This window comes from Cynocephalus volans, chromosome 1 (genome assembly GCF_027409185.1).
Source record: "Cynocephalus volans isolate mCynVol1 chromosome 1, mCynVol1.pri, whole genome shotgun sequence".
Taxonomy (NCBI): Eukaryota; Metazoa; Chordata; class Mammalia; order Dermoptera; family Cynocephalidae; genus Cynocephalus; species Cynocephalus volans.
The window spans coordinates 240,905,195-240,929,085 of record NC_084460.1 but is presented as its reverse complement, the minus strand read 5'-3'; the positions used below and the strand labels follow the sequence as shown (position 1 = coordinate 240,929,085).

Genomic DNA, 23,891 nt, shown 5'->3' with positions numbered 1-23,891 from the left:
TAAACATTACAGTTCAATTATTTTTATGAACTATATTCATTATAAATTGGCTGAAAACAATTGATAGTTTATATTCATTTCTAAAGTAGTTCTTGATTTTAAAAATCTCTAGTTCTTCTATACAGTTTTGGAATTACTCAAATATTTAGGCTAGGTCTATTGTATTGCTAATCCGGTTATTTTGTGCAAAGAGCAAAACATCCTGTTTTGTCTGGGCTTTGCCTGGAATAATGATTGCCTCAATGGTAGCAACCAATGTAGATTTAGCAGTTCTAGACTAGTTCTAAAGCCTATCTAGGGACCACCAAATACCTGTATTTAGAAGTGCCCAGTCCAAGATATACTCCCTTGACTTGTTCCTACTATACTTTTTTTCTCCTAAAATATCCGTCATTTTTGGTCTTAATCTCAGCCTCTTGCAACTAATACAATTACTTGTTGTTGGCAAGTGATTTATTTTGATAGGAAAAAAAAGTCCCATTAATCCCCGCCCTGCTCTTGACTTACATTCTCTTTCAACCTGGCAAGTAACTTTTGGTGAATAAGCATCATTAGGCAAAAAAAAAAAAAAAAAGAAAGAACATCCAACTCCTATTATTTCTTTACAATCAAGAAGCAGACTGCAGATGTTCTTATTTTGATTTTGATGGGGAGCATTGATGCTGACAAGTATTTTTCCATGAGACATTACGAAATGGTCAGTTTTGTGGGCTGTTGGATAACCCTCCTGTGGTCACCTACTGCACTAACCAGGGCAAGATCACTGAGTAACTTTATTACCACTTGGATTCTCTAATCCATGGCCCAAGAAAGCAAGACGGGGGAAAATAGCATGAAATAAGCAATCATTTGCATAGCACCCTTTAGAGTTTTCAATGATTCCTCAGAATGCACATTTTGTTTAATAATTAAAGCCATACTTTGTGTTCCTTACAGAGTGACACAGTCAGGACTGTGTGCAGCTACTTATCCAAAAATTCTAATCAAAGAAAATATTTCATTGCATATTTGGAAGTAGCATGAGATTAAGCTAGTGTACTTGTATTAGTCTACTTTTCTTTAAATTTAAACATGAACAAAGGACAAAGGGGAAAAACAATTGAAAACAGACTGTGGTTGATATGAGCTTCATGAGAAAGGATCACAGTGGAGCTTAAAACCTTAGAGAAGTTGATTACCCACGAAGGAAAAGAGAACCTCACTGATTTCCACTGTTTTTGCTTGTAAATGCAGATGGCAAACAATAAGACTTTTATAACATCAAGTTGTTGAATCAATGTTTAGGTCATGACCACTTCCCCTGTAAATAAAGGTCATTTCCTATAACCTTGACTTAAATATTATCCAAATACAGTCCCTCCACCCCTTGCCCCCTCACCCCAGGCCCCAAGCACCGTATTAGAGCAGGGCAGCCGCTCAGAACACATGCACATACTCTGATGACTGGTTTCTATTAAAAGAGAACTCACCCCACAGAATTACCAGCATGTCATCTGGATTTCTACAGGGCATTGAGAATCCTACACAGAGCAAAGGATATTTTATACTCAGGGTTAGTGAATGCTAAAAGGAATCAGAATACTGAAAGTAAGATTTATTATCTGACAGATAATAAGTTTGTTGCCACCTGACTTTTTGATTTGTAAAATATGAAGAATTTCACAAGTTGGATTCCACCATTCCTGTCCTAAACTGCAGGCAGTGTGCTCCCACCCCCACCGTCTTACCTCCTTACCCCAGGCTGCTTAGAGCTGTCGTGCTGCAAAGCTGTTATTTACTGTCTTCCTCTAACACGTATGCTGGTAATTTAAAATTTTTCTTGCTTTTTAGCTGGTGACGTTATTATCCTGCTCTGTGTCTGTTTTCTTTTAGATTTCTGACATCCTAAGAGACCTTTAGGGACTGTTGTTTTTCCTTTGTTCCTTCTTTGGTAAAATGTAGAAAATAATATTCATAAACAGTCCCTGGGAATCTAGGGAAAGAAACGACCACAAGTCTCTTAGGCAATTTAGATCTTTGGTTTCTGATGAATCCTAATGAAGGAGATGTGCATCATAATCAACATTAAGTTCAACAACCCTTTTTATTGCCTAAAAATGACAAGCCAAATCAGTTAAACTCTGACCATGATAAAAACACAAATACCTTACTAAAATAAATACTAACCAGCAGGGCTGAGATGAGGGTGAGATGAATGAGGCCCTTGCCTTGGGCATCCAAAAAAAAAAAAAAAGAATAGAAAAGAAAAGAAAAACAACTAACCAAAAAACTCTATAATCAAGATACATGATATTTTAATGCAATATTTTTTAAAAAAGAAAACTAAGGTAAGAAGATTCAGGATAAAATATAAAAATTTTGAGTAATGACAGGACCAGTAATAGTGCCATGATGAGCCATACTGGAACCTTGGACAAAAGGGGAAATTAGTAATACCGATCCTGTCTTTACCTAAAATTTTGATGTTTTGTTGACCTCACTTGCCATACGCTCATCCCAGCCCTGCTAACCAGTGGTTAGGATAAAAAGATGGCATTATTCCTCCTCTAAAAATGTCAATTCAGGGAAGAAAATATGTGTAGTTATTTTCAAGTCTAGTTATCATCACTGGGCAACCAGCATCCATCATTTTTGGCCCTGGATTGGCTGTAGTCTCCATTAGAAGGTATTTCCCAGTCCCCAAAATGGAAGAGTCGTCTTTTTGGTAATTCCATTTGAAGGCATCAGATTATCAAAATCCATGACATTAAAAAAAAAAAAAAAAACCTGCTTAGAAAAACTCATCTAGTTTGAGTCATCAAAAGTTTCTCCGCCCACGGTGGCTTCCTCTGGCTCTCTCCTTGTTAGCCTTGGCAGGAGACGGCCTGTGGGGCTTCTTACGGTACTCCACTTTTGTCCACCCTCCTTCGCTAACTCTGCTTTCCTCTTCACCAGCTCTGGAGTCCACCTTGGTATGCAAAGGCATTCCTGGTATGGTCTTGGGTTGGTGGTGGTCATTTGGGCTTCTCTTGAAGTCAGGTGACTGGCGAGTATTGAGCGCTGACTGAGAAACCCTGTAGAACTTTCCTGAGTATCTTCCTCTCGAAGGAGTGGAATGCTGACCTTTTCCACTGTATCTTCCTTGAGGAGAGGAATTGAGTGATACACTACCACGATCATATTTGTTTCTGCTTCTATCTGAGTATCGAACCCTCTCTGCAGAGCTTTCAGTGTTAAGGCTGGAAAGGCCACTGTCCCTGGAGTTGAGATGTAGAGAAGTTAAGTTTTTGGTCAGTCCATACTGTGTAGGAGAGGAGCTTCTGGACTGGTTTATAGGTGTAATCTGTTGATACTTAATGGGCACCTGGTTTCGCCTCACCGCAGCAGCATAGGAATCCTGGTTATCAAAGTACGGGAAGAATGACGACCCCAGAATGGGATTGCTCTGGGAACGCTGTAGAGAAGTGTTGGAGGCAATCAGCCGCAACCTCAGAGTGTCTAACCACTGGCAATCGGCACCTGCAGGAGAAATGGAAATGCGCATCTCTAAGCCACGCTAAAGCTGCATGCCTAATTCATAAGCCTGTCTCAGGATAATTCAAGGCTGGGTGGCTTGCTCCAAGCTTTACCATTCATAGAAATTCTGGGCAAGGTATAAGGACATTTCCTTTATTATTACAAGTACTTCTTTAAAAAATAAGTATGTGCTATGTGCTTGGCACTGTTCCGTGGGCTTTACTTACATTATCTCATTTAATCCTCTCAATAATCAACTCAGGTAAATACTAATAATTCTACTCTATAAATGAGGAAGCTTGAGAGGTTAAACTACTTGCCCATGGTCACTCAGCCAATAATCCCAGGTTCTGCTGTATCTGAATCCCATCTTCTGCCTACTTAGTTGTATCGTCACTTCTAGAAACTGCTGTTTTAAGTGTGTTCAGGTGGGAGGGGCATGTTTAGTAAACAAAAGACTTTTTGCCAACCAACACTTTTAAGCCCTCAAGGATCCTCAATGCAGGTGAAAGAAATGAGGTTCCAAAGGCTGAGATAGCTAGCAGTTGTTTGGAAGACTGTTCATATCTCCAGAGGAGGGATTCTTCAGGTTCAGGAGTAAGAGATGTTTTCAAGATAAAAAATGAAGCTGCATGGCAAATAGGAAGACGTTAAGGTAAAAGAAAATGGTTAACTAACAAGCACCATTTAGTAAGCTATATTTCAGTGAATAAGCAAGTTCTTCACCCCTAATATGTTTTCTGTCTTTCCCAGGGCCTGAACTATGTTGCCCCATTCTACAGTTCCTGGGGGGGTCCTCCCTGCCACAGCTTTCTCGGCCACTCTGGCCCTGCCTGTGCTGATGGAGCTTCTGGAGGGAACAGAGCATGCCCACTTCTCTCTGCCATGAATGGCCTCCCTCACTGCCTGGGCACAGGTGACCCGCACCCCTGAGGTCAGTGACTCATCCAAACACCCCACACAGGCTTCAATTGACCACAGCACCCTCTTTTGTTTGGTGGTGGTTGTGTGTATGTTTTTCACTACTGTAAAAAACACATAACATTATATTTACCACCTTAACTATTTTTAAGTGTACAGCCCAGTATGTTAAGTCTATTCACATTGCTACTCAACAGATCTTTATCACTGATTCATCTGCAACACTGAAACTCCAGACCCACTCAGCACTACTTCCTCCTTCCCCATCCTCCCTCCTCTCAGCCCTTGGGACCCACCCGTCTACTTTCTGTTTCTAGGAGTTTGGCTACTTCACATAAGCAGAACGGTGCGGTATCACCATGCCTTCTTTCCTTCTCCTTGACTTCTCTGAAAGTTTAGCTTCCAACAGAAGATCGGCCTTCCTGTATGAGGGCACTTCAAAAAGTCCATAGGAAGATTCATGGCATCTTTCACTTCTATTTTTCCATGAACTTTTTGAAGTACTCTTGTAATTCGTTATCTCTAAATTGTTTCTTTATAACATCTATAATTACTATCACCATTATCCCTCATATGCTTTTCATGTTTTCTGTCTTTCTCTAATCTCCCTTCTTTCCTCGCTCACCTTTATTTTCCTCGTCCCTCCCTCCTTCCCTTTCCTTCTTTCCCCTGTCATTCCCATCTTTGATGCATCAATAGTGTTCAGGACTCAAGAAGTTGTTCTGGTGATAGTAGTGCCTTCGTAGGGATATTTGCTAGACACAGAAGATTCATCTCTTTATCTACAGACACATTTTAGAAATTAAATATATATGTATATAAATATACATACATATTTTAATTTACCAATGCAGTGTAATAATTAATTTTCATCTTTTATCATACTTATCCAATAATAAAATTTATTATAATATGATCACAATTATAAGTCCATCAATTCTACTCTCCATGTATTCTGTTTATAAAACCAATATTGTAGGGGCCGGCCCGTGGCTCACTCAGGAGAGTGCGGTGCTGATAACAACAAGGCCACAGGTTCGGATCCTATATAGGGATGGCCGGTTCGCTCACTGGCTGAGCGTAGTGCTGACAACACCAAGCCAAGGGTTGAGATCCCCTTATCGGTCATCTTTAAAAATATATATATATATTATAAAAGTATAAGAAGGAAGTATCATAGCAGAAATCTATGTCTGTCCACATGCTGGCACATCTCCGGTATGAGAACTTCATAATGAAGTTTCTGGAATCTAGCACACATCTAATACTTGAAACACTAACTTACTTGAGTCAGACCTGCTTCCAGGGTTGCCCTCTGAATTGGGGAGCACTGTCTGAATGGCAAGTTGGACGGCTTTCACTTCATCCTGAGGTTTCGCTCTACTCCACTGAATAGAATGGAGGTGTTTAGTGGTTTTTGGAGTTCTAACATCACTCTGTTAAAAAAGAGAAAAAGAAAAAGAAAGAAAGAAACCCACCACCAAACATACACACATTTATAAAATGGGAAGAAGGAAAGAAACCCAAGTTATTATGCCAATTCAATTTCACTCCTTAGACCACTATCATAATGCATTAGGTAAAATGTTCTGAACAGTTTGCCTAACTATGCTAGTTTGATTAAAAGGAAAACTTTAACCACTTTATTCTTTAGCGGATTATATAGCACTTTATTCCATAATGGATTATAACATATATTCCTTAGTAGATTATGGTAGTTAAAAATGTGGTTGTCTCTCCCAGAATGTTTTGTATTTGGCAAATCTCAATTTAGCTCTGTTTAATGAGAAATGAAAGATAAGCTGTTTATAGTACTTGAAAACAGATATTTTGCTGAATAAATGTAAATCTGACCACATTTTTGCCCAAGACTTCCTTTGATCATCAGGGTAACAGGGGGAATGTGGGCCTGTGGTGAGATGCACGACCTGCACGGGGTGGGGAGCACGGATGCAAACGTGAGACGGGATCAAGAGTGGAGAGATGAGCATCAGGAAAAGGAGAGGATACCAGGTCAAGGCACACAGTTGCTTGTCCTGAAATCTCCCTCATCAGCAGGTGTTACACATCAGCGTCGATTCAATACGGTTATGAAAATACGTTTTGACAAACCCTGAAGTGGAAAATCCAGACACGAGTGGCATCATGGAGACGAAACAGGAGGAAGAGGAGGGAGAGGAAGAAAGAGGGAAGGAGAAGGAGAAACGGATTGGGTGTAGTGTGTCTCCAGAACTGTCCATGGCAGGCACAGGTGAATCCTGGCTGCTCTGACTGTCCAATTACTAAAAAGAGGGCCTTTCCTGGCAGGGAGGATCGGTTCACAGGCTTCAGAATAGTCTCAATTTCAAGTTCCTCAAGACCAACCAAGCTGTTTTGTTTGGGTTTTGTGCCCTGCAAGCAACAATTTGACAATTAATGTTACTTCTCAGGTGCCTCATTCCTGATAACCTGTGGCCCTGGCAGGTGACGATACATAACTGCTGTAATACTTGTTGGCTTCCAGGCTGGGTAAGTGGACTGGCCAGGATTTGGGTTCCTAATACTGAAAAGCCACATCCTGGCAGTTCAGGAAACCATCACAATGCAGCAGTTCAAAAGCCCTTCATCTTACTGCAGCCACTGGGAGCTAACAGAAAGGGTGGCCAGGGAGAAGTGGCAGGTGCTTTCATGGTGAGTCAGAAGACATGGATGGGTATGACTTCACCCACTCTGTTGCTGAGTCTGAACCTTGGGATTTCCCTTCCTCTCTCTGGGCCTGTTCTCCCCATCTGCAAAATTAAGATGATGGCATCTATTTTTCAGTATTTACCTGAGGTGAATGAGATAAAACAGGTGTAAACACCTCTTACAGTGCCTGGTCCATGGCAAATCCTTAATAAAAGTTTCTCAAATGAATAACTGAATGAATGAACAAAATGCATGTCCTATTGATGGTAGGTGCATACCGATGTCTTCATGTGTGCTGAGACTCTGTACTATAACTGCACCCTGCTACCCTGCTGCCCACAGGGTTTCTCTACCTTGTACGGCACACGTCCCATCAGTCATGAAGATCTTGTTGATTTTTTTGAAAGTTATTAGCTCTAAATACACTTATTGAACACAGATTATTGAAATATATTTACAGAGAGATCATTCTCTAACAGTGTTTTTTAAAATTATGATTAAAAAACACATAACATGAAATCTACACTTATTAGCTCTAAATACACTTATTGAACACAGATTATTGAAATATATTTACAGAGAGATCATTCTCTAACAGTGTTTTTTAAAATTATGATTAAAAAACACATAACATGAAATCTACCCTCTTAAATTTTTAAGTGTACAGTATTATTAACTATATGCACATCAGTGTACAGAATATCTTGTTGATTTTTAAAACATAATTAGATTTTCATTCTCTACTGCTTAAAATGCCCCATTTGTGCTTTTAATAAACCTAAACTTTTTAATGTGCTGGCTAGGCTTTACGATCCAGCCCCACCCGCCTCTCTAGCCTTGTCACTGTACCCTGTGCCTTGGGGACTTGCACTTGCTATTCCTCTGCTGTTCCCTGCTATCTTCTCCTCAGAAGAGAGGTTTGCCCTGACCATCTGATCTAATGCCCCAAGTCACGCTAGTCCCTATTTAGCACTGATTATTCTAGGGTATTACTTATATATTTGTTATCTGTCTCCCTCCACTGGAATATATGCCTCCAGAGAGTACAGATCTAGTGTATCCTAATCACAGACCAATACCTGCCAGAAGGCACTACTAAGTGTATAAATTTTAATTTTAATAACATACTTTAAAAAAGTATAAATTTTTCTATTTTTCCATATAAAAAATAAATGGAGGGCCAGCCCCATGGCGCACTCAGGAGAGTGCGGCGCTTCGGAGCGCAGTGGCGCTCCCGCCGCGGGTTCAGATCCTATATAGGAATGGCCGGTGCACTCACTGGCTGAGCGCGGTGCGGGCAACACCAAGCCAAGGGTTGCGATCCCCTTACCGGTCACAAAAATAGACAAAAAACAAAAAACAAACCAACAAAATATATAAAATAAATAAATGGAAACTGTTAATCTGTTTTTGATAATAGACTTCTCCCTCAGTTGTAGTGGAGGTTGTGTTCTGTCCTTTTGAAGAATTATTGATCTACCCTCACCTCTATATTCAGTACCAAGAAGGCAAAGATCTATTTTGGTCACTCTTTGGTATTCTTAGTATCTAACACATTAAGTACTACGGAGAAGGTGCTCAATCAATAACTAATGAATGAATACATGAAGTATTACCTCAGTCTCTATCTAATTAAGTTTATCCTGTTCTTTTTCCTTCCCAACACTTTGATAGAGAAATTATACGATCTTCCCATATTCATGTTTGTTAAATAATTTCTTTCCCAATAAATCCCAATAAATTATAAGCACTCTGAGGGAACAAATAAATCCCTATTTACTAACTGATGATAAAGCAACCAGCTTTCCTCCTCTAGAGCTTACCTCGTATGTTACAGTGCACTCCACGGTTTGGTTTTCTGTGATTCCTACAATCCACTTTTCCATCACAAATGGTGGCTGAAAAACAAGGTAGGATGATGTAGTTCCATAAAACAGCCTGCTCTGCTATAGTATATATTTCTTTGAGGCCCATTCTGCCATACAGGGGCATAATACTAAATTATCATGAAAGTCATGTTGGTTCACATGTGATTACTCCAAAATGCTAATGTTTTGGGTTTTGTTTCTCCTAAGACATTCTTTCATATATTTGTAAACAGCTAGTCCTGGTCTCACACAACCTTCTCTTTTCTGATATAACATTCGCTGTCACTCAGTCCTACTATTAGGTCATTAATTCCTGCTAATGTTTGAAGCATCAGCAGAAATCTTTCTCACAATTAAGAGAGACATAACAATATAAGATCCAGAAGTGCCTTCCTAGAGCACAAGCAGTGGCTAGTTGGGTGACTTCACAGTCACTCTGCTTTCCACTATATCAGGCCATCTGGCAAAACGGCATGTACAAATGAAGAAACTGAAGCTATTTCCCACTATATTAAAACAAAAGGGTTAATGAAGAAGCCTATATCATGGACCTTATTTTAATTTTGATGAAAATACAGATGGCCCCCGACTCACAATGGCTCAACTTAATTTTTTGGCTTTACGATGGGTTTATCAGGGTACTAAACGAATTTCGACTTATGATATTTATAACTTATGATGGGTTTATCGGGACATAACCTCATCGTCAGATGAGAAGCATCTGTAGTCCCTCGTAGAGAGAAGTGAGCTGCACTCCCTCCCATCCTCCTTTCACTCAGGGCTTAAGGCTGCAAGGGAAAGGATGGCTGTGTGCTGGGTACGGAGAAAATGTGGCGGAGATTTAAATGGACTAGTTCATTTTTTTAAAAAAATTAAGATTGTTATTGTTTCTGTTATTGCTAAAAAGTTCTATGAATTTGGAATAGTCTGCCCTATTTTTCCTATAAGCCCTTTTAATGTTGGTGTGTGATTCTGCATATACGGCATTATAGCATAAACCTTTGTATTCAGTTTTACAACTCCACCCTATTTTTTTTTGCCATGAACAACTTCCTTCTGTTAGTAGGCAAATGGCTTTTATCTTACTTCTAAATTATACTGAAGCAATAAACACCTGCTGGAACCAGAGATGTCACAGGTGGGGAAGAAAGGAAAGTGTCTTTCCAGTCTTCAAGACATCAAAACGTAATATGTCCCAACAAAATAAGGAAACGTCAAAACCAAATCATAACCTTTACAGATACATAGTGTCATCAAAATAACTGCTAGTTACACGGGGGGATCCAACAATGAATATCAAATCAATCTACTTGATGAATCCACTTATAAATTAAAAGGACTTGGGTGTTCAGCAATCTTATGCCTGTGAAAGAGAACACATTTACAAGTCTAATGTCACGGCTTTGAAGAATCATTTTATTTCCCTATTTGTGTTTGTATCCTGACTCTTCTTTGCTCCAAGCCCCACTTTCTTCACTGAAACCAAATACACAGTTAACAATGTACGAGAGTTAATGGCGTATGTGAGGTTAGGGTGACCATCCTATCGATATTATGGTTATTTGCCTGATGCTGATCTTCCACAATTGAGGTCTCATGTATTTTTTAGTATGATTGGGACAGAATTGAATTTTTTCCATTTTAAGGAGCAAGCTAAACATTTCTGTACATCTTTCTTCAGTGTTTTCATTGACATGCTTCTACCATTGACCCCAGAGTAGTAAGATGCTCTCTGGCCACCCCACGATTCACAGGTGTGAACTCAAGGAAGCCATTAAGACTCCAATGTGTGCCTCAGAAATAACCTTATCTCAGTCCTTCAAGCAATTGAACTGAACCAAGAAAGTCTTCCTCCTCACAAGGTTTCCAAAGTTTAAAACAAACCCAATTTGAAGTAAATGTTTTCATTGTTAGCACTTTCTTTCCTTTAACAAATGACAGAGTAAGCATAAAGAAATGTAAAAGAAAATTTTTTAAAAAATTAAATAATACTTTTTTTTGCAGTGCTTTTTAGTTCACACAGCATAAGTGGAATTTTAACAAAAAACTATTATGATCTCAATTTGCTAAATAAAATGTGCCTTTCAACAGCCAGCTTGAGGCTGTACTGATGTGAGCCATCGACAAGCACAAAAGCACACTGCTGGGGTATTTTAATGTCTTTGTTTGATATCTGTGAATTCAAAAGAGCTTTTAAGCTGTAAATAGAACCTACCTTTGTCATCTTTAAAATCTCTGCATCAGGTAGGTTAGTGTTGAATGTCACATCTTTTATGTAGGTTATTGCAATTTCATCCCCATCCATCTCCATATACATTTTCCATTTACAATCCTGGAAGTGAAAAAAAATAATTATAAAATTTAAGAGATTTAAACAAATTTTTAAGTCTCAATGTTTTATAAACATGAGGTATTCTAAATGAAGTATTATTGGAGTTTTTTTCTTTTTCCTTCTTAAATAAAAGGACATGAAATTAAATCCCTTTGTATATATAAATAAGTTTCAGTTAGCGCAGTCTTGAGACATAATTTATCAGATTAAGTGTTGTATAATAGGAGTTGCAAACTCAAAATCCTAAAGGAGCCAGGCAAATAATAAAATTAAAAGTAAACCAGGTAGTTTCACCATAGAGCCTTAATTGCAATCTTTCAAAACAGACCCATTTAATTTACATATTAAACACTGTAGGAATATTTTCTCATTGTCAAAAATAAATGTGGTCTTTCCACTTCTTTTTGAAGTATAAAGTGCTCTTGAACTATCTTTCATTTTCCCAGTATTGCTAATGACATGGATTCAAGAAACAGCTCATTCTTCTTAACAGGAAGGAAGCAACACTGGTAATGTGATGAAATGTGGTAATTGACAATTGGGGAGTTGTGGGGAAGGTCAGGGATTCTGGGAAACTAAAGAGCAGCTGCTCTAAAGGCACTGCCACTACTCAGATTCCATTGATTGCTCCCAGGTGGGAATATGATCCCAATTTTGCTAGGTCCTTTAATGTTTCATGAAAAGCTGGAAATCTGGATTATGTTAAATCTCTTGATTTTTTTTTTTTTTTTTGTCTTTTTTGTGACCGGTAAGGGGATCGCAACCCTTGGCTTGGTGTCGTCCGCACCACGCTCAGCCAGTGAGCGCACCGGCCAGCCCTATATAGGATCCGAACCCATGGTGGGAGCGCTGCTGCACTCGCAAGCGCTGCACTCTCCCGAGTGCGCCACGGGGGCCGGCCCAAAACCTCTTGATTTTTAAATGATGTTATGTTAACTAAATTTTCAATAAATCACCATATAATAAAAAAGCACTCTCCCTCATTAGTCACCAGGGTAATGCAAATTAAAACCACAATGAAGTACCACTACACACCCACTACAATTCCTAAAACTGATAACATCAATGTTGGCTAGGATTTGGAGCTACTGGAACTCTCATATATTGTTGGTGGAAGTGCAAATGGTACAATTGCTTCAGAAAAAGTTTTGGAAGTTTACTTTAAAATTAAACATACACCTACTCTATGACCCAGAAATTCCGCTCGTAGGTGTTTACCCAAGAGAAATGAAAAAAGACCTGTCCAGGTATGTTCTTAGCAGCTTTATCACAATAGCCAAAAAACTAGAAACAGGCCAAGTGTCCATCAAAAGGAGAATGAATAAACTGTGATATATTCATTGAACTAAATGCTATTTAGAAATACAAAGGGACAAATTACTGATGCATGCAACAACGTGGATAAATCTCCCAAACATTATAGTGAGTGAAAGAATTATTATACAAAAAGAACATATTAATAATTGCATTTACATGACATTCTAGAATAGACAAAACTAATATTTGGCAGAACAAATTCAGAAGAATGGTTGCTTCTGCAGATGGGGATTGACCGGAAAGGGGTGTGAGGGAGGTTTGGATTAAATGGGCATATGCATTTGTCAAAACTCACTGACTGTACACTTAAGATTTGTGCATTTTTTATTGAACTCTAACTTACTGAAGTATTTATACCGATGTCTGCAAATTACTTTGAAATCCATCAAAGAATAAGGATTGATGGGTGGTTAGAGGGATAGGTAGATGGATAGATATGTGATAAGGCAAGTAAAATGTTAATCGTTGAATCTAGGGAGTGGTTATATGAGGGTTCACTGTAATATTAACTTTGGTATATGAAGAATTCAATAATAAAAATGTTTGGGGATAAACACTGTATGCAACTAAAAGAAAAAATAAACCCATGTCTTTGTACCGAATTTGACCCCCAGACCATAAATTCACATTCTCTCTTATAATTTTTGAAGAATGAACAATTGTGAGAGATTAGGGATAACGTACCAAGCACCTTGCATGCTGAAACTAGAAAATGCTCTCATAAGAGTTGACCTGGAATGTTTCCTAGAGCAAGCTCAGGCATAATTCTTATGGAAGAATATTAACAAAGAGGCTGTTGAAAACCTGTTGGCTTCAACGGGAAGCCTGGGAGGCTGATGTTTTAGGAAAGCCTCCAAACAAATTGCAGAACCACGTGTGGCCCATGTCTGGGGAGGGTGACTCTTTCTGCCCAGCTACATTCACAGGGTGGAGAGTCAATTACTGAAGGAAAAGGTCTTTTCAGTAAAATAAAAACCTAGCACTTGGCTAACATAAGTCAAGTTAGTTGCCCAGCTTTGACAAATCTCTCAGTATTTCTTTGTTTTAAAGTCACTGCTCCCCAGGCAACACGGGTCCTGAGATAACTGGGCAGGATAATGACTATTTGGCATCATGATTGCTTTTCTCTGAAATAGAGAGACTCCTCAAGGCAGTGGCTGGAATAAAACCTTAGAAGAGAAGAGTTAACTTAGTTCTGTTTCTTTTGCCTGTCAAGTTTGGGAATTAAGTTAGCCAAAAGCACAGTCAAAAGGCCTCGACCTGTGTAAATGCCTGGACTCCCTCTGCTTCTCTCTCATCTCATGACCTAGTGCTCCTCCATGACCTCGTGCTCCAAACCAGATGCTCCTCCACACGTTCTCAGAGGACTCTGTTAAGGGGCTGACAGGAGGGAGCTCACATTTGTGGAGTGCTTACTATGCTGTAGGCATGTTGCTGGGTACTTATACCGTGCTATTTTAGTTGATATTCATAATAACCTTGCAAGTCAGGCCTACTTTCCCTTTTGATGAATGAGAAAAATGAGGCTCAGACAGATGAAGGACATTCCGTAGGGTATCATGGCCAATAAGTGGTGGAGATGGGATCACAGCAGCATAAGGCTGCCTGACTCCAAAGCTGAAGGAGACACGAACGGGGAAGGGCAATCAGAAAAGGTGGCAGGGGGGACCCACTGCATGGTGTTGCTGAGCTCCATAAATGGGACAAGCCATTGACAACAGGCCAAATGGAGAAGGACCAGAGAAGATTTTGCTAATACAACCAAAAAAGCAAGTGGCCATGAGTCCTCCCTGCAACATCTGCTTCCCTGCTCCCCAAAGTCCAACTTGGAGAAACACTGATCCAAATAATAGGGTTACAGATCTTTTATTTTTTAAATTCTCTTTTTCTCTTGTCTGAAAGAAAGCCTTTCACCTGAACCATAAAAGAAGGTAGGTACAGAAGCAATAAAACTATAATCAAGGAAGTTATAAGACAAGGGGAGCATTATCCATTTCATTAAGTAGATACCGCTTGTTACAAAGCTGCCTGAGGAAGAAAGAGAATATGCACTATTCACCTAAATCATTAAGTTAATTTGCCAATGCCCCGACATAACTCCTTGGTATTTTCAGGGCATCTATGATGTCATTGTTGCCTAGTTAAGAAAGGTAATCCACAGATAAAATAATGGAATTCCTTAGATTTTGCTCAATTTCAAATTAACCTAAGGTATCCTTGGCATTTTTGCCACCCAGTGAGTCCTAAGTTGTCAATGAAGACTGTCCACAACTGTCAGGATTTAAACAATTATTGAATTCCACAGGACACAAATGCAAACATTGAGATGCCTTGTAAAAAGTTCTTAACAATCAGTCGCTGAAAAGTGTTCATAATTGTGATAATGATATGTATATTTTGGTTTTCATCCACAATTCTTGGCTTGTTCTAACCTTTCCGTCTTTCTGTCTTGGAGCTGGCCATAAAGAAATTCTCTGACCTACCTTGTCTAATTGTAGGTCATAAGATTCCCATTTCAGGAGGGGTCCTGCCCCATACCTGGGAGGAAGGAATGCTGCACAGAGAGGCCAAGGAGAATCTGAACAGACAGGCCTTGCTGGGTTTCCCCACCCAGCCTTTTAGTGTCAGTTCATTCCCTTTTTGTCCAATCACATTTCTACCCAGTTGAACGTGCTTCAATCATGTCTGCATAATGAAGCTTCCATAAAAACCCTGAAGCACAGGGTTTGGGAAGCTTCCAGATAGCTGACCACGTGGTGGTTCTTGGAGGGTGGTGTGCCTGGGGAGGGCATCGAAGCTCTGTGCTCCCTCTCCCATACCTTGCCCTGTGCATCTCTTCATCTGTATCCTTTGTAAAATCCTCTGTAAGAAACCAGTAAATGTTAAGTATTTTCCTGAGACCTGTGAGCCACTCAGCAAATTAATCAAACCCCAGGAGGGGGTCGTGCGAACTCCAATTTATAGCCAGTTGGCCAGAAGCCTAGGTCAAACAACCTGTAGCTTGCGATTGGCATCAGAAGTGTGTGTGGGGGGAGTCTTGGGGACTGAGCCCTCAACCTATAGGATCTGACACTATCTCCAGGTAGAGCGCGTCAGAACTGAACTGGAGAATACCCAGCTGGTGTCCACTGCTTGCTGGTGGAGAAATCCACACACATTTGGTCACAGAAGTCGGTCTTGTATGTTGATGATTGTGCTGTGATAGCAAAAATACCTGTTTTTTTTCTCTCTCAATACCAAATAAATTAAATCACAAATGACATCACTAAAAGTAACAATCCCACATACATATTTATGAGCCTAATACAGGGTTTTACTTGCACAATTGCTGCCTTTTTAGTACTTTGTAGTGATGCGGACCAGGTAGTGGGACTATGGGCTCTGATTTAAAAACCATTCCCTTTTACCAGGGTGAACTATTGATTTTGGCTTGACGTGAGTGATAGAAATATAGGTACTGATTCTTGAATCAGAAATATTCGAGTCACTTTAGATGTCTGTGGTCAGCTCTCAATCCTGACAGGCATAAATCAAAAGCAGAAAGCTCTGTACTCTGAGAGATCCCATGGGGGCCTCAAAGGACTCCTTTTCCATAGCCATCTCACCCCTGGTGGCCTGAAATGTCCTTGTTATTCACTCAGTTGGTTTAAGGCATTGATGATTCCTATTAAAACAGAAACAATATGGAAAAAGATTACATAAAAGCCATTACTGGGGGAACACTGAGGGGCAAGGTGGGAGATCACAGGTTTAAAGTCCAACTACCTGCGCTTGAATCCCAATTTTGTCACTTTTTCCCCTAGCTGTAGCCAATTGACAACTTTTCTGAACCTCAGTGTTCTTTATTCACGTGTATTGTGCTGTGTGAACATTAAATGAGATAATGTAAATGCGGTACCTTGCATTGAGCTAGAACCAAATTAGGAACTCAGAAAGGAATAATTATTATTGTTATCAATATGGTTACCAGCACTGCTCTTATTAGTTTACTAGATTAGCCAGCCTGTCATCTAGCAGCCCTGTAAAGAAATGGGACAGAGTGCAAGGCAGCTTTGATGGGTAGGAGGGTGCAAAGAGCAGTCTAGAATTGGGATTTTGCCACAGCAGGCAGGCTGGGTCAGACTATGTTACTTGGGCAAGAGTCTGGGGATCCAGAGGGCGCTGAATAACTCTGGTACCAGGGAATGATCATTGCTGAAAAAAGGAAGAAGATGCAGCCTAGAGGCAACACAGCAATGACCAGTTTTATGAAATAAATAGAAGGAATAAATTTGTATCTTCTTACATAGATGAATTATCTATGCCCTTCCCTGCTTCAACATGCAGTTCTGCTAATAAGAATGTCCGGAGGTACAATGGCTAATAAATGTGTTTGACAGCCAGAGAGGATTATCTTGGAAGGGAAACTGAAAGAGATAAGGTAATTTGACCGAGATCACACAGGTAGCAAGTGGTGAGTTGAGTTCAGATTTGAACCAAGGTAGTCTCTTGGTGCTATGAAGAGCAGGTTTGAGTGTGTATATTGCTGCACATTTCCAGGAAGTATTAACTACTAATTGATAGAAAAAAGGCACTGGCCCAGGATAAGAGCAGGGCATTGGGAAGTGCTTTTACTAGGGCTCTGAGCAGCAAAAATAGTTACCAGAAACTTTCTACTAGCTAGCCTCTCCATGCAAATCTATAAGATACAAACGGAATTTTGTTGGGGAATTTCTGGTGGTGCCCAGGATATGTACGTTTATCTGGGCAGCTGCTAAATACCTGGATAAATTTAGGAGCAAGTGTGTGGTTAATGGAGGATGAGCAAGCACTTTTTTTTTTTTTTTTAACTGCTTCAGGATTGCCAATTACATGAAACAATTTTCTGAATTAAGATTACCAGCCAAGAAAAATAGAAACTCTTACACTGTGAAGATAAAATCCTAAACAACACTCAGTTAATGCTAATTTAAGTATTTCTTTGTGAGAGATCACGATTACACACTTTGCAAGAAGTTTAAAATTCTTCGGAGTTCCAAGCTCGTACAAGTGATGCCAAACATAGACATCTCTGCTCCCTCCCACAAAAGAGGAAGGAAGGAAAAAAGGAAAGGGAGAATAAAAAGAAATAATCAAGATAGAGGTAAATTTTCCAAATGGTAAAAAAGATTGAAGGGTAGCACAAGAAATCCAACTTTAAAGTTCTGGGCAATTCAGAGACAATAATATTTCTCCATTTTTTTTCCTATCAAAATTTAATTGCAAATATCAACACTATAGATAACTCTTCTAAAAAAATCTAAGGCCAAGATCATTCAAGACATTCCAGAAGGAAACAAACCCCAAAATTAGGATTTCAGGATTTTATGGATCATCTTTACCTTCAGCTTACAGATATTTTTTTAAAAATTTAATGTATTTTCTTATTGAGGTATAATTTGCACATAATAAAATGCACAGATTTTTAAGTGCAGTTCAATGAGCTTTGACGAATGTTTATACCTGTGTAACCACCAAACCAAGCAAGATATTTCCACTACCCCTCATGCCCTTTACCAGAGGTACCCACTGTTCTGATTTCTATCACCATAGATTAAATTTGACTGTTCTGAATGTCACAAAATTGGAATTTTACAGTATGCACTGGTATGTGTCTGGCATAAAGTTTTTGAGATTTATCAATATTATTTAACCCTTAAAGCCTTACCCTGTTATAGATAGCACTGCCCATTTTACAGATGAGGAGACTGAGGCTCAGAAATGGAGAGATGTGTGGTGAGGTCATTCAGCTTAATGAGAATAGAATTCAAGCCCTGGGCATGCCAAGTCTAATCTTAGACTTTGGCTTTTAAAATTCTCACACATATACCTCTCCCCCCTTTGAATGGAGAAAAAGGAAAATCACTGGAGAATGCTCAGGGTTCCAGCAAAAAGGAAATATTTTAAAATACAAAATAGAGAAGTCGGAATAAACTTTTTCAGATTCAAGGGAGGAAAAAAGGAAACAGCCTCATAGCAGGCAACTGACTGTTGCAAAATGTAAGAAGTAACACAAGATGAAATAAAAATACAGTATAAATGTTGGTCATGCTGGTATTAAAAGTAGTAAGATGTTGATGATCTGGGCCTCCGAAGGCTCCTTTACACACGTTGCTATTATCCAGCTCAGCTGCTGAAACCTGCTGTTTTAAAGGCAGGAAAGTGGAACATCCCATGATAGCACCTGGGTTATTTATCATTAAGTGTAACCCCGCTACACTATATTTTGTTATGCTGCCTTTAAAAGGAAGATAATACAAGTATGGTTAATTTGCTTCTCTTCTTTATCTGTACAGTGTCATGACCCACCACGGCTTTGTCCCATGAGATTTGTTTTTCAACCAAAAAGAAATCCACAAGAAACTCTCCCTAAAAATTCCATTAATAACCTCTTTCAGCGCGTATAGGTTGCAGGGTCTGGAACTAAGAATGTTTTAATCTCTTCAGCAAAACAATGTCTCATAATGATGCACAGGACTATTGCTGTACTGATGAAGAATCATACATAATTCAGCACCTTTCACTTGGCACCACTGTGATATCCTCATTAGCCGTGGCTCACAGTGTCTGTCAGATGGTGTCCATGCGAACGCAGGCATTATATTGTCTTTGAGATGTGCAGCTGCTTCCATGACACTGCCAGTATATAAAAACATGACGCCAGTTTGTTTTATTTAGTGCTAAACCTTCCAGTTTGTAAAAACAAGGCTGACACAGAGCCTGACATGAGGCAGTGAAAATAATTAGCTCTCATTTTCTCAGCCTCCTATTTCCTTCTCCCTGCTGTGTTCTCTTTCCACTAAACCACCACATGTCAGTCGAAATGGGAGGCAATTAGTGGGCTCATTTCAGTCCCCACAACTGTGCTGAAAAGAAAGTATTTATGATGGCACAATGAACAGCTGAAAGATTAAATAACATTTGCCTTTTGAAAAGAAAATGACTTCTAGCTAAATGGGCAATTTTTGATTATTCTCAAACAAGCTTAGAGTAGTTGGTTTTTAAAATACAAGAAAGGAAAATGAGTCATTTTTAGGTGAAAGAATCAAATAAAACTTGACACAGTAATGCAAATAACTGATGTTTTATTGCAAAATATGTAAATGCGTTATACCCTTAACAATGCCTTGTGTCTAAGGTCAGGGCAGATTGGTGCCAAGTAGACACCAGTGGAGATAAGGTTGTTATATTGCCTTTTGGGGGGTTGTTATTTGAGTTATGTATGAAAAAGGGACTTTAGGGATGATGTTAAAATAAAGTGAAACAAATCAAGTGAGACATATTTTCATATGATGTATTACACACTTGACTGTCTAAAATGGTTCAGATGTTAGTTGACATGTTTGGAAAGAGCCTTTTTTTTTTTTTTTTTTTAACTATATTTGAAATTGGAAGGTACTAGGTATTCATCTTGGAAAAAAAGAATAGTAAGTCCTGCAATTGATTTTTGAACAATTAAGAATCTATTTTATCTCAAACTGGGTTTCTTAGCCAATATAGAAGGTGATATGGCTTACCTAAGTACTGCTTAAAATTTTTTAATACCGGGAAATTTGCTGCAAATCAAAATATAAAGACAGTCCTACTTGCTAAATTCTTCTCCTGCTACCTCCCATGAGGGTGACTCCAATAAATATTATTTTTGAAAAACCACTGGCCTCGTTAGTAGGCACTGTTTACCAACTGAGCTATTCTCAATCCAAATCCTAATGTACGGGATTGATATAGCTGTCATACACAGTGCTTTTAATTTTACTTCAAATAATCTGTCCCTTTTATAGTTGATTATTCTTAAAACCTAATTTTTGCTTTAGAAAATACAAGTCACTGTGAGTATTGAGGGTTTTTCTCTGTAGAACTTTCAGTGATCCTCAGAAGCTTTGAAAATGTTTGTAAAGGCAAATATCTCCTCTATTATTATCAACAACCGTGCCCGTCATCATGAAGTCACCAACTCTGTTTCAACATTTTTTTAAAGACAGTCACAAATGAAAATTTTGTTTCCATATGTATGTATACTTTTACTTTGGTCAGTATGAGACAATATGACAATGTGAGGCAACGGTGACTCACAAAGACCTAAGCCAACAACAGTTCATTAGCAGACTGGAGCTCCCTCTGAGCCCACACTGATTATTATAGCTGGTAACCAGCAATAACGTATTTGCAATTTATTCAAGCCTATGTTTTATCATGTATGCTACATCGCCATTTGCTATTTTAAAAGGAATTCATAATCTTGATTAAGAAGACTAAAAGCAACCCAAGAGCGTGCTGGAACCAGCTCTCAGAAGCTGCTTGCTCACAGCTCTTTCCCAACTTCAAGTTCAGTGACGTCAGATTGGTAACTTGAAATCAGCCAAGGTTGGAATATTTACACCATGGAAATCTGCAAACACTACAAATCAGGGCTGTTTTCTGCAGTTGTTGGACATTTCCTGGCATGCCAGCGTGTACACATGACTGTCAATACATCAGCAAGCATGCAGGAGCGCCTCACCCAGCTCTGCTCTGGCTCTATCAGCAGCTGTCCAGTCCACTCAACGAAGTGCATCACTGCACTCTGTCACTAGAAACCAGCAGCAAGGTATGTGGTTGTAAAATTCTGAACCGCATTGGCTTCTTTGCTGTCAATTAAAACTTATGTTTCTTTCTCTTTTTTAAAAAAACACTTTATTGAGGTATGATGGAAATACAAAAAGTTGTACATACTTAACGTATACAACTCGGTGAGTTTGGAATGAGGATACACCCATAAACCATCCCCACAATCCATGCCATAACCTATCACCTCCAAAATTTCCCTCCTTCCTTCTTATATATTACTATTACCATTGTTATTTATTTTTGTGATAAGAACACAATGTAAAATCTACCCTTAGCAAAATTTTAAGTGATAACATAGTATTGTTAGCTACAGGCACTATGCTGCACAGTAGATTTCTAGTACTTATTCATCTTGTATTACCAAAACTTTGTAGCCTTTGACTCATACGTCCCCTTTCCTACTCCCTAAAACTTGTATTTCCTATAGAACCCTACCACTGCAAGCTTATATATTTAGCTACACAAATACACGTGTATGTTCATAATTTTTCCCCCCAAAATAGCTGATCATGGGAAATAAACTTCTCCACACAAAATTTTTAATAAATGCAAGATTTATCAAAGTAAAGCACTGCTTTTAGCTGTTCTGAAATTTACAAAAGGCGTTGGCTCTACACTTCCTTACAAAATCCATTTCTTTGTGCCCTGTTATTTTATTCATGTTTATTTTTAAAAAGCCCTATTTGACAGTTTTTGATATTTATAGTGCTCTGAGAAAGGCCTGGAGATTCAATTAAGTTTATTAAATGCAACACTTTATAAGCAATCTAATAAAAACCTAAAAGTACAAGTGGGAAGCATTCGTAAAAAGCAGAATTTTAAACCTATAGATGAAACCACTGGAGGGGCCAGCCCGTGGCTCACTCGGGAGAGTGCGGTGCTGATAACACCAAGGCCACGGGTTCGGATCCCATATAGGGATGGCCGGTTAGCTCACTGGGTGAGTGTGGTGCTGACAACACCAAGTCAAGGGTTAAGATCCCCTTACCAGTCATCTTTTAGAAAGAAAAAAAAAGAAACCACTGGAGCAGCAGAACTATTGATTGAATTTCTTCTGGTGGGGAGTGGGAAAAGTGGCCAGTTGCTCACAGTGATGAGGGTTGGGGGAGGAAAAGGGAGAAAGACAGGAAAGAAAAGTCCCCCAGCGATGACCTTCCACTCTGGGGGGTGTGTCAGTTCTGCTGCCACCTTTTCACAATGCACCTCTCCTTTTCTATTCTTGCTTCTCTTGCCCCTTTAAAATACCTCTCAAAAGGAAATCGGAAGTGGTGGTCATTTGGAAGGGGTGGCTAGAGTCTGGAAGCCTGATACCTATTTAACGGTCCACTGTAGCCAGTGTTAGGAGAGAAACAGGGTGTTGTTTCAGTTACTTCTACCCTAACCTCAGTCTCTTATCTATGGCAGGTAATCAATTTAGACCCACAGGAAGCCAGCTTCAATCAGGTTTCCTTTGCCTCACTGGGGAGGAAGTAAGGACATGACAGACAAAGTCTGTGATTGTTCAGCACTCACAAGGAATGGACGACTCCCCAAATAGTTCCTTCCTAACTGCTTTTGAATTTTTATGACACTACATCTCAAAAAGATCTTGGTGAGAAAACTGCTGGGTGATTTGATAGTTTATCCCTTGGCAATTTGAGAATCAATATTCCTGACTGGTGAGCTGATAAGAGATATAATAATAAACTCTATGCAGCTGAATATTTCAATAAAAAAGGGTGGTTGAGACTCTGGGGAGTGCAGGAAGCTGCCTGAGATTCTGGAAACCGCTTTTCTTTTTGTGCCAAGTCAAGGCCTTCAAATACAAAACACGAGGCATTTCCCATATAAAACCACAATAGGCATAATGTAGTATTAAGTAACCCGAAGAAAGTCTTTTATAACTAATATACATATTTTGGGGGATGATGATTCTTCACAAAAAAAGGCAGTGCGATACAGGGGTGAAGCCCTTGGACTGGATCTGCCCCTTACCAGGTGGGAACCCTGTGAGGAATCCTGCCTCTCTGCTCCTCGGTTTCCTCACAAGGAGGACATGTACAGGGATGATGTACCCCGTCATGATGAGTTATAACCATTATGTGAGGAAAATGTTTGCTACATACTTACCACATGTCTACCAGAAGTATGAAGTAATAATAGTTGTCATAGGCATGTCCTGCCTCTAGCATGGGAAACACTCAAGCAGGGAAGGACCCAATTTCAGCCAGTTTGAGTGCCATGACTTCTAGGTTGCCTCAACATGTAATGCTATTCAAACTAAGAATTAACTTTACTCTTTAAAAACAAGTTAAGTAAATGGGTGAAACCCAGTCTCACTTATTTATTTAAATTGCCTTTTGTCCAATCATGATATTTTCCCTGCCAGGTTGTTTCAAAAAAGAAAAAGTAAAAGGACATTATGTTGGTGGGAGAATTCTTGTAATGTGTATGGGGCTGGAGCCTGGTCAGGTGCTGGCTCTCTGGAGGGGTGTGGCGGTAAAGATTATGGACATGGGTGACGTGTCTCCACAGCGACTCTTGACTGCTGTAGTAGGCACAGACATTAAAACATGGATGGCTTTCCAAGGTCCTGCAAATCCACCTATTTGTGCCATAATCCATCTGGCTGTAAAATGAAGCTAAGAAAAATAATTTAATCTGTATTATTAGAACAAAAAGTTAAC

General features: G+C 39.3%; 1 protein-coding gene across 1 annotated transcript in view; it reads right to left on the bottom strand.

Annotated features, from left to right (window-relative positions):
- Positions 1-2,615: 2,615 nt before the first annotated feature.
- The window catches only part of MAP3K20 (mitogen-activated protein kinase kinase kinase 20), a 170,156-nt gene continuing 148,880 nt past the window's right edge, over positions 2,616-23,891 (bottom strand). Inside the window, exons 17-20 of the mRNA XM_063080751.1 lie at positions 11,167-11,283; positions 8,907-8,981; positions 5,702-5,852; positions 2,616-3,498 (exon numbers count right to left, since the gene is read on the bottom strand). Of these exons, the coding sequence (XP_062936821.1) occupies positions 2,798-3,498; positions 5,702-5,852; positions 8,907-8,981; positions 11,167-11,283 (1,044 nt within the window). The 3' untranslated portion in view covers positions 2,616-2,797. The remainder of the gene's footprint in view (positions 3,499-5,701; positions 5,853-8,906; positions 8,982-11,166; positions 11,284-23,891) is intronic.